The sequence below is a fragment of the Danio rerio genome, chromosome 9 (genome assembly GCF_052040795.2).
Source record: "Danio rerio strain M-AB ecotype USA chromosome 9, GRCz13ab, whole genome shotgun sequence".
Taxonomy (NCBI): Eukaryota; Metazoa; Chordata; class Actinopteri; order Cypriniformes; family Danionidae; genus Danio; species Danio rerio.
Genome location: NC_141029.1, coordinates 13,254,978 through 13,267,719, shown reverse-complemented (window position 1 = coordinate 13,267,719; position 12,742 = coordinate 13,254,978). Strand labels below are relative to the sequence as shown.

At 35.4% G+C, this 12,742-nt stretch overlaps 2 protein-coding genes across 4 annotated transcripts in view; both read left to right on the top strand.

The window, feature by feature from the left end:
• The window catches only part of LOC141376079 (uncharacterized), a 996,984-nt gene that overhangs the window by 657,885 nt on the left and 326,357 nt on the right, over positions 1–12,742 (top strand). The window lies entirely within an intron of this gene.
• myo10l3 (myosin X, like 3) overlaps positions 1–12,742 on the top strand; it is a 157,177-nt gene that overhangs the window by 114,349 nt on the left and 30,086 nt on the right. For all 3 annotated transcript variants that reach the window (XM_087267542.1, XM_087267541.1, XM_087267540.1), the window contains 3 exons: positions 7,202–7,308; positions 10,877–11,317; positions 11,442–11,475. In XM_087267542.1, the coding sequence (XP_087123668.1) occupies positions 7,202–7,308; positions 10,877–11,317; positions 11,442–11,475 (582 nt within the window). The remainder of the gene's footprint in view (positions 1–7,201; positions 7,309–10,876; positions 11,318–11,441; positions 11,476–12,742) is intronic.

Here is a 12,742-nt window from a genome sequence, read left to right as displayed (position 1 = left end):
GACCATCTAAACGACACAGCCCTCCACAAACAAAATATACCCACACTCACTAGTTTATGCTTATCTGAAAACACCAGCATAGTTGGTTACCTACCAGCATATACTGTATGTGTTTTGGATGCGAGATTGTGTCCGCATAAAATTATTTATAGCCAGTTTAATGTCAATATGAATTACCATTCATGACTTTGCTTTCATGATACAACATTATATAACAGCGCTAGAGCGACACACAATACTAGTAAGCAGGAATGCATGTGAAAAGAAAATATACCTTTTTATTGCTGTGGGTTCTCACAACTTGTCCCATAACCATCCTGCCAATAGGCTGAGAGTAGGTGGTCTTTTGTAGATGTTCAAATGCATTCGACCACATGAGCAAACAATTTATATGGGTTTAATTTAAACAACCAGATTAAATTTAGTAACGTTTCATTTAATTTGATTGTTTAAATTCAACCCAAATAAATTGTTTGCAACAACAATACTTAGACCATGTAGCCCTCCTGTGAATATTTAAAAATAAGCATAAAAATCCCAAATGATGTTGAACAGAGCAAAGAAATTTTCACAGTATGTCTGATAATATTTTTTCTTCTGGAGAAAGTCTTATTTCTGCTTGAATAAAAGCAGTTCTTAATTTTTTAACACCATTTTAAAGTCAAAAGCTTTTTTTCCGGATAGTCTACAGAACAAACCATCATCATACAATGACTTGATAAGTTAATCTAATTATATTAACTAATTAGGTTAAGCCTTTAAATGTAATTTTAAGCTGTATAGAAGTGTCTTGAAAAATATTTAGTAAAATATTATTTCTTCACTTTGGAATTATATCTGTGTTCTGAATGATTTTGAAATATTGAGCTTCAAAGTTTTTGCATAATGTAAACAAATTATCATTTAATGAGAATATGTCGGTAACTCAGTTTTTACAAAAATGTCAGATAGAACCCTATAATTCTAAGGTACTTTAAGATAAAATACAGATAGACAAAATAAAATAAAATAGACAGATAAAATAAATCCGTTAATAGAAATGAGTTATTAAAATGATTTTGTTTAGAAATGTGTTGCACAGAAATGTGTTGTCTTCTCTCTGTTAAAGAAAAATTGGGGAAACGTAAACAAATTGGGGCTAATAATTTAGGGGTGCTAATGATTCTGACTTGTATGTATGTATTTATTTACACACACAATTTACATAAACCTGTATATGAGGTTACAAAGGTATTAAATCCTCACTGTAGTATTGGCAATTGATTGGCACTGATTCTATTATTCCAAAGAACATAAAAAAAAATCACATTTATTTTAATTACCCGAGACTTAAGGCCACTAATAACGAACCAGATCAACGTTTGAGGAACTCATGCATTTTGGGTTTACGTGTCGAATAGCTAAATCTGCTTGAACACAGGGACAATACAGTAGACACAAAAAAAATCTGGTCCTTGAAGTCCCTGTTAAATCATAATAAATTTTTTTAGATGTTAGTATTTATATATTTGTCCTAAGGATATCAATAAGCTAGTGTACTCCAAAATAGTGACTAAATTCACATTACAATGATATAAACACCCAAACGATTTTTGATATCACCTCATGCTTCAGTTTCTCATCAAAACTTCTGACCAATTAAATGTTCTCTAGTATCTGACATGTCCTGCCTTCTGCAAGACGTTATTGCTATGCGCTTGAGCTCAACCTTTCACTGGCAGAGCTGTGAAAAAACAAAATGCTATTGGCTGTTTTTCAAAAGGGGGGAGGGGCTACACTGTCCTGCCCTATCTTTATGTTTCCACTCACACATTAAACAAACAAGCAATAAAAAGGTCATTACAAAGCACTTCACTGGACTTTTTAAAACCATAAATGAGAGTGATTTCTTCTTAAATGTTGGGAATAAATGTCTTTGTGTTCTTTTGTCAGGAGTCTGCTGAAAACCCACAGTCCAGGCTCCTGACCAGTGTCATTTTAAAGGCCACATCAAGTATTATTAGCCACAGGGGAGGAAGATCAGACATATATGGTTGTTTGATCAGTGTTTAACCATATGTTGCCCATGCCTTTCATGTTTCTATATAAATACAGTCTCTTGTGAAAAACAGTTTAATGTACTCCGGCAAGTCTGAATTTTGGTGACTCCGGTCGGCGACCCATGACTGTGTTCACCATTATGGTACATGTTCGACAGCCTGTCATGGTTGTTATAGTGGCTCAAGCTCTGTTTTGTTTTATAATTTTGCTCAGGAGCGTGTGATTGTAATCTGCGTTCACTACAGATCGGTGGCGCTGGCTTTTGTTCGTGGTGTTTTTCGAGTGTCAGATTTGAGGTGGAGGTGAAGGGAAGGCTGTAAGATGGAGAAAGGGGTCTGGGATTGTATTTCCTTGCTCGAAACAAAACAACCTGTGTGTAATTATATCCTCGCTGATTGTGTGTTTGAGGAAGTGTGATCCCTAGATCGGGGCTCAGGGTTTTTTGCGTGGGATGGGGGAAGGATGTGGACGAGGAAACTTCCTCCTGTGTGTGTGTATGTGTGTGTGTGTGTGCCTGCAGCTGTGCATCGCTGATTACAGGAACATCTGGGTCGTCGATTCCAGGAAATCTCACAATGGACTTAAAAGATCTGTGGGAGGCCAGACGTGACGCGGCTGATATTAATTGAAAAGACCTGATTCTGGTAATAGCTATGCCCCCATATACAGTCTGGTGTTAGAATGTGATGTACTGTATATTTGAAGAGTTCAGATACTAAAACCTCTTAGTGCCTTCTGAAACTTTCTTCTAACAATAACATTTTACAAGAAAATGCTAATTAGGCTAAGAAAAATACTCATTTTAGTAGAAAAACCAGACTGAACTCTTCATTTCATGCAGGTGTTTCCACCAGTCTTTTAGCTTCCTAATTGAAAAATTTCCAACCCCAGAATAAAGCAATCTTTCAAAGTGACATTTCTAATCAAATCTGAGAGATTTCTGTTCTTTTGTTCACAAAGTCTGTTCACAGAAAGAAAGAAAAAAATCGGATGTTTCAAAAACATTCCTATATGGAGAATCCTAAGATAAATCCAAATGAATAGAGCGATTTAATCCAGGTCTTCTGAAGAGACATGAATGCATTAAATGATGAATACATTTCATTTTGACTTGAACATAAACATTCATCAGCGAACAGTGTTTTCAGCAGTCATGTTTGGCTCAAGCATGCTTGTTTGATGCGTTAGAAACTGGCTCAAATCCAGGCTCAATAAAAATACATGACCTGAAATATATTGCACTGCGTTCGTTTGCTACATTGTTTTTGTACTTGGAATGTCCACAAGAGGGAGTTGCTTGTTGAAATCATCACCAACATTGTACCATACCCTAAACCTACCAACAGTGTAAACATGACATGAATCTGCATTTGTGCATTTGCCATTTACCTTGTTATTTCAATAGCTCTTTGATTGGTCCTGTGATATATATTTTTAATGAACATCTTGATGGACAACATGTTTTGTAAAATGCTGGCAGAAACCAAGCTTTTTGGTCAATGCCAAAGTCACATACATTGTAGCACTCCTAGTTAGGAGTTAGAAAACCACAACTCTTCCCCCCCCCCAGAAATGTGTCTTTCCTGGTGTTTGGCTGAGCATATGTTCACTGAGGGGTTTAAAACTGACTGCTTAAAAGACTGAGACACAGTCTCTTACACGTTCACTTAGTATGTATATGTGTGTGTGTGTGTGTGTGTGTGTGTGTGTGTGTGTGTGTGTGTGTGTGTGTGTGTGTGTGTGTGTGTGTGTGTGTGTGTTTAACAGGTGTCATCATCCTGCAGGATTGTTTGAATAAACTAATTTTTCCTTTGCTCTTTTCGACTGAAGTCGTTTTAGCAGATTTACATGACAGACCATGTCTCATTCTACCCAAGAGCTGTGTGAGACAACACAAGAACATACTTTGTGAGTTATTGAGCAAACAGGCTAGGTTCGTTAGAAATTATGCACATGATTAAAGTGTTTTTGATGTTTCATAAGTTATTGTGCAAATAACCCCACCAAAATAAGCCTACATTCATCAAATGTTTACAAAAAGTGTACGCTTTTGTGATGTTTGTAGAGGGTTGACCATCAAAGAAGAATTCTTGAATGTCAAGCTAGCACATTTGAGCTTTTGCAAGAACCAATGGGGGATTTGCAAATAGTTCACTAAAAGAAAATAATTCTGTCAGTTTACTTACTCAACCTTCACTTGTTGCAAAGATATTTGAGATTCCTCTGTTGAATAGAAATGAATATATTTGTTTAAAATGCTGGTAGCTGGGAACCATTGACTTCCATATATTTGTTTTTCCTACTATAGAATTCGAATTGAAAAAACAAAAAGTAAAACAAAAAAGATAGATTCTCTGTTTTAAAACCACATGAGGGAAAATTAATATGAGGTCATTTAATTTTTTTTGGTAATTACATTTATGTACACTATCCCTTTAAAAACATTGGGTTAACGGCAAACAGTCCTGAGAATGTTTGTAAGACCCTTGACTGTCACAAAATCATTCATATGTTTACGCAAACTCACATTTGTGTTGACACTGTGAGTTTGCAATGGAGAGAAAGGACTTATATTGTTCATCAAAATGGTACTTGTGCTTATCAAGGTTGATTAAACCTATTTAGAAAAAATGTAAACAAATAAGATCAGCTCACATATAAGAATGCATCCATGTAATTTTGCAGCAGGATGTTCACACTCATTCATAAATGCACTAAGGATCACTGCTGTGTATTGGTCCTTAGTGTAACATCAAAAGCAGAGGGTATTCATTGTATTTAGCATTTATGATTTTTTTTTTTTTTTTACTTTAAATTTCCAACAACTGCTGACCTTAACCTTATGAATCACCAGAGAGCACTCTTTTAGTTTAAAAAGAATCTTCAGTAACACTTCAGAACAATGGTCCATGCTAGTTAGTATATTTCCTAACATATTATAAGTATGAATAATCTTGTAAAGCATTTATTAATCACAGTTCAACATTTACTAATGCATTATTAAAATCCACAGTTGATGACATTAGTTGATGCTCTGTGAGTTAACATGAGCTAACATTATTTAACTTAAATAAATGTAACTAACCTGAACAAAGATTAGTAAACACAGTAATAAGTGTATTACAGTACCTATTGTTTTTTCATCTAAATACATTAAAGGGGGCCTATTATGCAAAAATCTCGTTTATAGCGGGTTTAAACATAGTTGTGTGACAAAAGTGTGTAAATATAGCCAGCCTTTGTCTAAATGGATTAATTCTATTTTTATAATCACAGTTGAAAAACAGTCTCTAGAAACACTTTGATTGACATTCTCCCTTTGTACGTCATCAGAGGGGGAAAGCCCCGCCCACTAGTGACTAATTCGTCCTCATTAGCATACATAGATATATACACTAGATATCACATACGGACCCTGAACATGCGTCAATAGCGCCGCCACATTTCTACAGTGCTCCCAGGACAAATGCATTCAAACACACTAGTCAAGACAGTGTGTCTACGTGAAAATGCTGGACTTTAGGGCTGTGTACGTGTGTAGTAAAGAGCAAACAAAGACGCACACAGGCAGAACATTTCATAGGTAATATTTAATTTTTTTAAATTTTTGTTTGGTATGAACTTTTGTGCTAAATATTGATGATTATACAGTCACTTAGCCTACTGCAATGACCATAAGGTAAAGTATCACCAACTCGCACTAAATTCCAGGCTTATGCTAGTTCTATTGAAGAAAATAAGCAAACAATGTAAATAAAATATGGCTAGATGCTGCGGTGCCAGAAACTTCTATTATTGTCGGCTAAGTGAACGAATGAGAATGAGAAGTGAAAGCAGGAGAGGGTGTGTGTTTCAGGACATGGATTAGATCAAATTTTACAGGGAGGGAGGATAATATATTTCCATGCACACAAACACATGCTTTTTGTCAGGAATGCCCGTGCGGTCTCTTATTAAAACAATTGCATACTGACCACCTGGAAAACTCCCGATCATAGATATATGTATATATATATCTCTGGCTCTTAATGGTCAAAGTCTTCGACTACAGCTAATTCATTTCAAAGGTGCGCTACTCTGTACTAAAATGGCGGCTCTATTGACGCATTCCTTCCAATAGACAACAACAGTGTTGGTGAAATCTAATGTAAATATCTATGATTAGCATAGACAGCCCTGAATGAGAAGCAGTTGTCCACCATTAGAGTTTTGAATCTGCCACAATGCTGACACATAAGCATTTATAGCTTTGAAAAGGAGCCATAGAGAATTCAGAGCAACAGTCACCAAAATGGTACATTTTGGATCAAAGCCAATAAAGGGCAGTTTCAAAGAATTATAAACAATTATGTTGTGCGGTATTTAGACCTGAAACTTCACATACACACTCTAGGGACATCAGAGAGTTATTTTACATCTTATAAAAAGGGACATAATAGATCTCCTTTAACCAACCTGAACCAATATTTTGCAATAATACTTTAATCGGGAAAAAAAGTCAACACAACAATCTTTGAAATAGTTATTTTTGTGTGAACTATTTCTTGAAATGACTTAAAACCAAACTAAGCCAAATAAGACTATGTCAAGGAATCCAAAGTCCACTGGGCAACAGAGACAGATATACCAATCAGCCAGTTTTATTAAAGCCCGAGCACTAATGGTCTTTTGTAAATGCACCAATTCATCAACATTATGGAGGGTTTTTCTGTGAGTCAGCATGAGTGAGCTAAGGGTTAAGCCTTCATGTCTTGTGTCTCTGAAAGAGAGAGAGAGTGAGGGTGTGGCCTGCTGTTTGGCCGAGAGCCACCCATTCCCCCTCCTCTCTCTCTCTCTCTCTCTCTCTCTCTCTCTCTCTCTCTCTCTCTCTCTCTATTTCTCTCTCTCTATTTCTCTCTCTCTCTCTCTCTCTCTCTCTCTGTCTGTGCACGTCAGTCTGTCTGGAATAGCCTGAGTAGCAGCAGTAACAGGAAATCAGAGCACTGTGGTTTCAGCACAATGGCAGAGCTCCACAGTTCAGCTCCCTGTAGCCTGTAGCCTGCTGAGCAGACTGGAGACCAGCTCACACAGTGTCTGGAGAGAGAGTTAGTTATCAGTTCACCTACAGTAAACCCACCCTCTTCCCTCTTTTTTTTTTTTTTTTTTTTTTGCTGGCTTGCAGGTGTTCCTGAAGGAAGCTTTGGAGCAGAGGCTGGAGAAGGAAAGAGAGGAGGTGCGCAAAGCGGCTGGCATGGTGATCCGGGCCCACATACTAAGTTATGTGGCAAGGTTAGTGCAGCTTTCTGCGTGTTTGTGTATAAACACTCTCTGTCGAATGAGGTCAGGTGAGTTTCGGAGACTGCCGCTGCGACTTGAGTTACTTTTTTATTGAGCCGAGTGCATGGGCTTAAAGAGTCGAATATGTGCATGACTTCAAGTTTGGAATGATTTACTAGAGATGCGTGCGAGTGTTGAGAGTAAAAGCAAGTGGATTGGATTCATTATGAAAGTGCAGGAAAAGTTGCCAGGAGTGTCTTTTTTACTGCAAACAGTGAACAAAAAGCACTACACATATACTAGCTAAAAAAATGCATGCTGATTTAGAAATCTGTCAGGTTTTTTGCTAGTTTTGAGGACTGTTATTGTGATCAGGGGTTTTATGTTCAGACATGCAGCTGAAAACTGAAGGAAATTGCTTAATCCACGCTGGCTTTTAGAGGTTTTGGGGACTTGTCAGCTGGTCATTCTGTGAGTACATTTAGTTCTTAAACTGATTTGCTGGTTTTAGCTTGATTAATTTGATCTTCAAGCCTTTGCGAGATTATTTTTGCCCAGACTTTGTTTTTTCAGCATATTGCTTATCAGTGTTAAGAATGTTTTAAACTTTTATATATGACAGGCTTAAGCCTATCTTAATCTTACTCATATATAAAAAAAACATTCAAAATAAAATAACAAAACACATACTTACGCATTACTTTCATTAAAAAGAAACTAAAACATTTAGATACTGAAAAAAGTGACATAAGATTGTTGGAGATTATTTTTCAAGTAACTTTAACACTGCTACTTATAGTAATAAATCAAAATATTGACATCAGTTTATTTGTGCTGTTTTCATGGTCAAGCAAATCAAATTGAATTAGATTTATTATAGTTCAAGAATAATCCATGAAATTATGGTCCATAAGTGTTGTTTCTCTTTAAAACATTAAAACATTTCACACAAGTTCAGTTAATTTGCATGACGCTGATTTTTAAGAATCAGTCAAGCCAGTTTTTAGGATTTATTGTATGATCAGGGGGTTTATGTTGGTACATGCAGCTTTGTGTTTCAGACGTGATTGCTGACTAGATGTGCTGCTATAAGAAAATTGCTTAACACTGGTTTTGTTTTCATTTTGCTGGCATTGTGAGAACATCTGATCGACCAGCTAAAGGCTTGGAGGCTAGCTTCACATAGCTGAGATCTAGATCGTTTTCTCCATTGACTTTTATGCCATGAAGAATCACACGTCATAAACATATCTGATAATAATAATCTACATCGGTTTTGAATAAAGAGTCTGTTGAGATAATTTGGATTGCGGGCATGTAGAAATAATTTGCTACCCAATACTGAAGTCTTCACTTTGTCTATTTTGAGTTAAGTTTTGTGGATGGATTGAGAAAATCCATTATGTCAGTGAAGTTTGCACTGCAGAATGATTTACCAGAGCTGTGTGAATCAGTGTATTGAGAGCAAAAGCAAGATTCGATCATCTAGATTAGATTCATTAGAAAATTACAAGGAAGCAATAAAGGTTACATATTGTTTTCTCATCTTTTCACTGCAAATTTTGAACACTATATAAGCTCTTTACACACAAGGCAATATATATGTACATGTTGTTTAACTGTTTAATAAATCAGTTGCTTTTAAAATCATCTGGGGGGAGGGGTGGGGGTTATGTTGTCATATACTGTTGTCATATACTGTAAATACAACTGTTTCTTTCATAGGTGACTCTTTAAAAGGGAGTTCACCCAAAACTAAAAGTTTCTGTCATCATATTCTCAACCTCTACTTGTTCCAAATCTATTTCAAATCTATTTCATTTTTTTTTTTAACCTTTTTTCACAAAAGACGATATTTTGAAAAAATGTTGGACTATTGACATCCATAGTATTTATTTTTCATTCCAACATTCTTAACTAAACATCATATAGTAAAGCCTTGGAAATCAGCTTTAACTAGCTAAGACCCGAAACACTCCACTTTTTAGTAAATAGGCTCACTCAAGTCCTCTTCAGTTAAATAGTTGAGTTTTGCGTATTTTTAATCCATTCAGCTGATCTCCTTCTTCACCGGGAGCTTAAATAGTATATATTTGTAGTATAGTATGGTATAGTATAGTATAGTATAGTATAGTATAGTATAGTATAGTATAGTATAGTATAGTATAGTATAGTATAGTATAGTATAGCATAGGGCGTCACGGTGGTGCAGTGGGTAGCATTATTGCCTCAGAGCAAGAAGGTCACTGGTTCGTGCCCCAGCTGGGTCAATTGTCATTTCTGTGTGGAGTTTGCACGTTCTCCCCGTGTTTGTGTGGGTTTCCCCCACAGTTCAATGATATGCAGTATAAATGAATTGAATACATAAAATTGTCCTTAGTGTATGTGTGTGAATGCAATAGTGCTGGATAAGTTGGCAGTTCATTCCTCTGTAGCGACCCCTGATTAATAAAGGGACTTAAGCCAAAAAGAAAACAAATGAGTATAGTATTGTATAGTATAGTACAGTACAGTATAGTATAGTATAGTATAGTATAGTATAGTATAGTATAGTATCGTATCGTATAGTATAGTATAGTATAGTATAGTATAGTATAGTATAGTATAGCATAGTATAGTATTGTATAGTATTGTATAGTATATTAAATAGCTTTAAATTGGAAAATTATCAAAACTCTGAAATTTTCAAGCAAGTTGCTAATGGTCTAATCCAATTCTATGCTAATCTAAGCTAAAAGTGCTACCTCCAAAACCAGAGATCGGCTGAATGGATTTTTAAAAAGGGGAAAACTCAACTGTTTTACTTTAGAGGAAATAAAATGAACCTATTTAAAATAAAATTAAAGTATTCCTTTAAAGCTTTATGAGAAAGATATCTTCAGCAGGTTAATTCAATGCCTTACTCAATCAAATTGACATCAAGATATCAGCAATTATTAAGTTTAAATTCTATATTAAAATGTTGTTTTGGTTTTTGGGCTTTACAAGAATCTCTAAAGTATCATTTTGTTTACACAGTTAAGTGAACACATACTGTACAGTGCACACACATACTGTACAGACACTCAGTTCAGCATTGCAGGTCAGTTGTGAGGTTTTCTGCTGTGAGTCTATGGTCCTGTTTATACATGATGTGAAGATTAAGAAATTTAATATGGGGGAGACATATTGCTATTTACACCTGGTGTTTTAATCTGTCTCTTTTGTCCACTATTAACCACTTCTTTGAGAGGAAGGTCTTTGGTCAAGTATGTATGGACAAAGAAAAAAAAGCTCATGCAATTGATTGTGAAAGAAGAAATTGGAAAATTATTAAAGGTGCAGCATTTTTTGGTAACTATGCTGAAAGCTGTAGGTGCGTGTTTATTTATTGTCATAATATATTTGTGTCTGAGACTGTGGCTATTTTGGACTATGTGGCTAATTGCTTTTGAGTGATTTTCTTATTGTAATAATAACAACATATTAGTTGAGTAATTGCTATAATTTGCTCAGAACGACTGTAATATTCCTGCAAACCAATCATTAATGAAAAGCCCCAAGGACTTGCTTTCTAATGTCATAACTCTTTTCTTCCCAGAAAACACTATAAAAGAGTTCAGAGCAGCACCGTCACAATCCAAAAGAACTACCGCGCTTACTTCTGGAGACAAGCATTTCTTCGTTTCCGCTCAGCCGCCGTGGTCCTCCAGAAGCACCTGCGTGGGCAGATCGCTCGTCAGCTCTACCGGCAGCTCCTGGAGGAGAAACAGAGGAGAGAAGAGGAGGAGAGGATCAGAAGAGAAGAAGAGGAGAGGAGACGCCAGGAGGAGCTGAGGAGACTCCAGGAGGAGAGACAAAGACAAGAGGAAGAAAGGAGGAAAGAGGAGGAGAGACTGAGGCTTCTAGAAGAGGAGAAGAAGAGAAGAGAGGAGGAACAGGAGGCTTTGCGGCTCCAGCAGGAGGAGGAAGAGCTGAAGAGGAGGCAAGAGGAGCTCAAGAGCAAGCAGATATTGGAGGACAGAGAGGCAGGGCACAGCAGGTAAAGCGTAATCTGATGGGCAAATGTTTGACTTTTAATTTAGGTCAACTAAAATCTGCATCAGCTGCGGGACTGTGCTTAATCTCTTTCTAAAAGGATTCTCTCCTCTTTTGCCTCACATTAGGAGCCTAGTGGGGAAAAACCATCACAACCACAAGGTATTAGTTCTGTTTAACGTTTTATTTGATGTTCCTATGAGAGAGATTTCTAATCTGAAAAGGTTTATGTAACGTGTTGTCCTTATTTTCTGTTAACTTGCTAAAATGTCTTGTTGGTAATGCCATGGCCTTGTGATGTAAAGCAAAAGAATCCTATTAAAAACCTAATATTTTCTGTATATTTTATTATGTAACATTTTCATCAGAATGTTTTTTTTCTCTGAGCCTGCTATAGTGCAATTCTACTTTGGTTTACAGTAGACACACTAAAATTGCATTCAGTGTAACAATATTTTAATTTACAGTTGAAGTCAGAATTATTAGACCCCCTGTATTTTTCCCCCAATTTCTGTTTAACGGAGAGAAGATTTTCTCAACACATTTCTAAGCATATTAGTTTTAGTAACTTATGTCTAACAACTGACATGATGACTAAATAATATTTTACTCTATATTTTTTAAAACACATTCACACAGCTTAAAGTGAAATTTAAAGGCTTAACTAGGCTAATTAGGTTAACTAGGCAGGTTAGGGTAATTAGGCAAGTTAATGTTTAACGATGGTTTGTTCTGTAGATTGTCGGAAAAAAATAGCTTAAAGGGGCTAATAATTTTGACCTTAAAATGTTTTTTAAAAAAATTAAAAACTGCTTTTAAAATAACTGCTAGCCGAAATAAAACAAATAAAACTTTCTCCAGAAGAAAAAATATTATCAGACATACTGTAAAAAATTTCTTGCTCTGTTAAATATCATTTGAGAAATATTTAAAAAAGAAAAAAAATTGAAGAGGGGTTAATAATTCTGACTTTAACTCTACATATAACACATAATATTGATAGCCATATTTAGATATGCTGATAAAAACTTTTTTAAGCGACAGTAAGCACAGTGCAACCCTTAAAATACAAATTAAATGTCATTTATATATTTATACTTTGCCACTGTCTTTTAATCCAGTAAGTTTTACCTATTTGTCAGCAAGAAGTTCTTTAAATATTTAAACTTTAATGTGAACAATTTTTTAAGCGTTTAAATATGTAAAAGAAAATTTATTTAATAAATTTAATTGCTTAAATGTATGTTACATTTTTATGTTAATTTTTTTCACAAAAATAGCTGCATTTATTAGTTTTCTGTGTTTATAAAACCCCTATAATAAATTTAGTTTGATGCTAGCACAAACTCCCAAACTCTCAAACACATGGATATATGAATTATTAAATATAGAACAATACTGTAAAAACTTTGTTTACTTAAAATTTTCT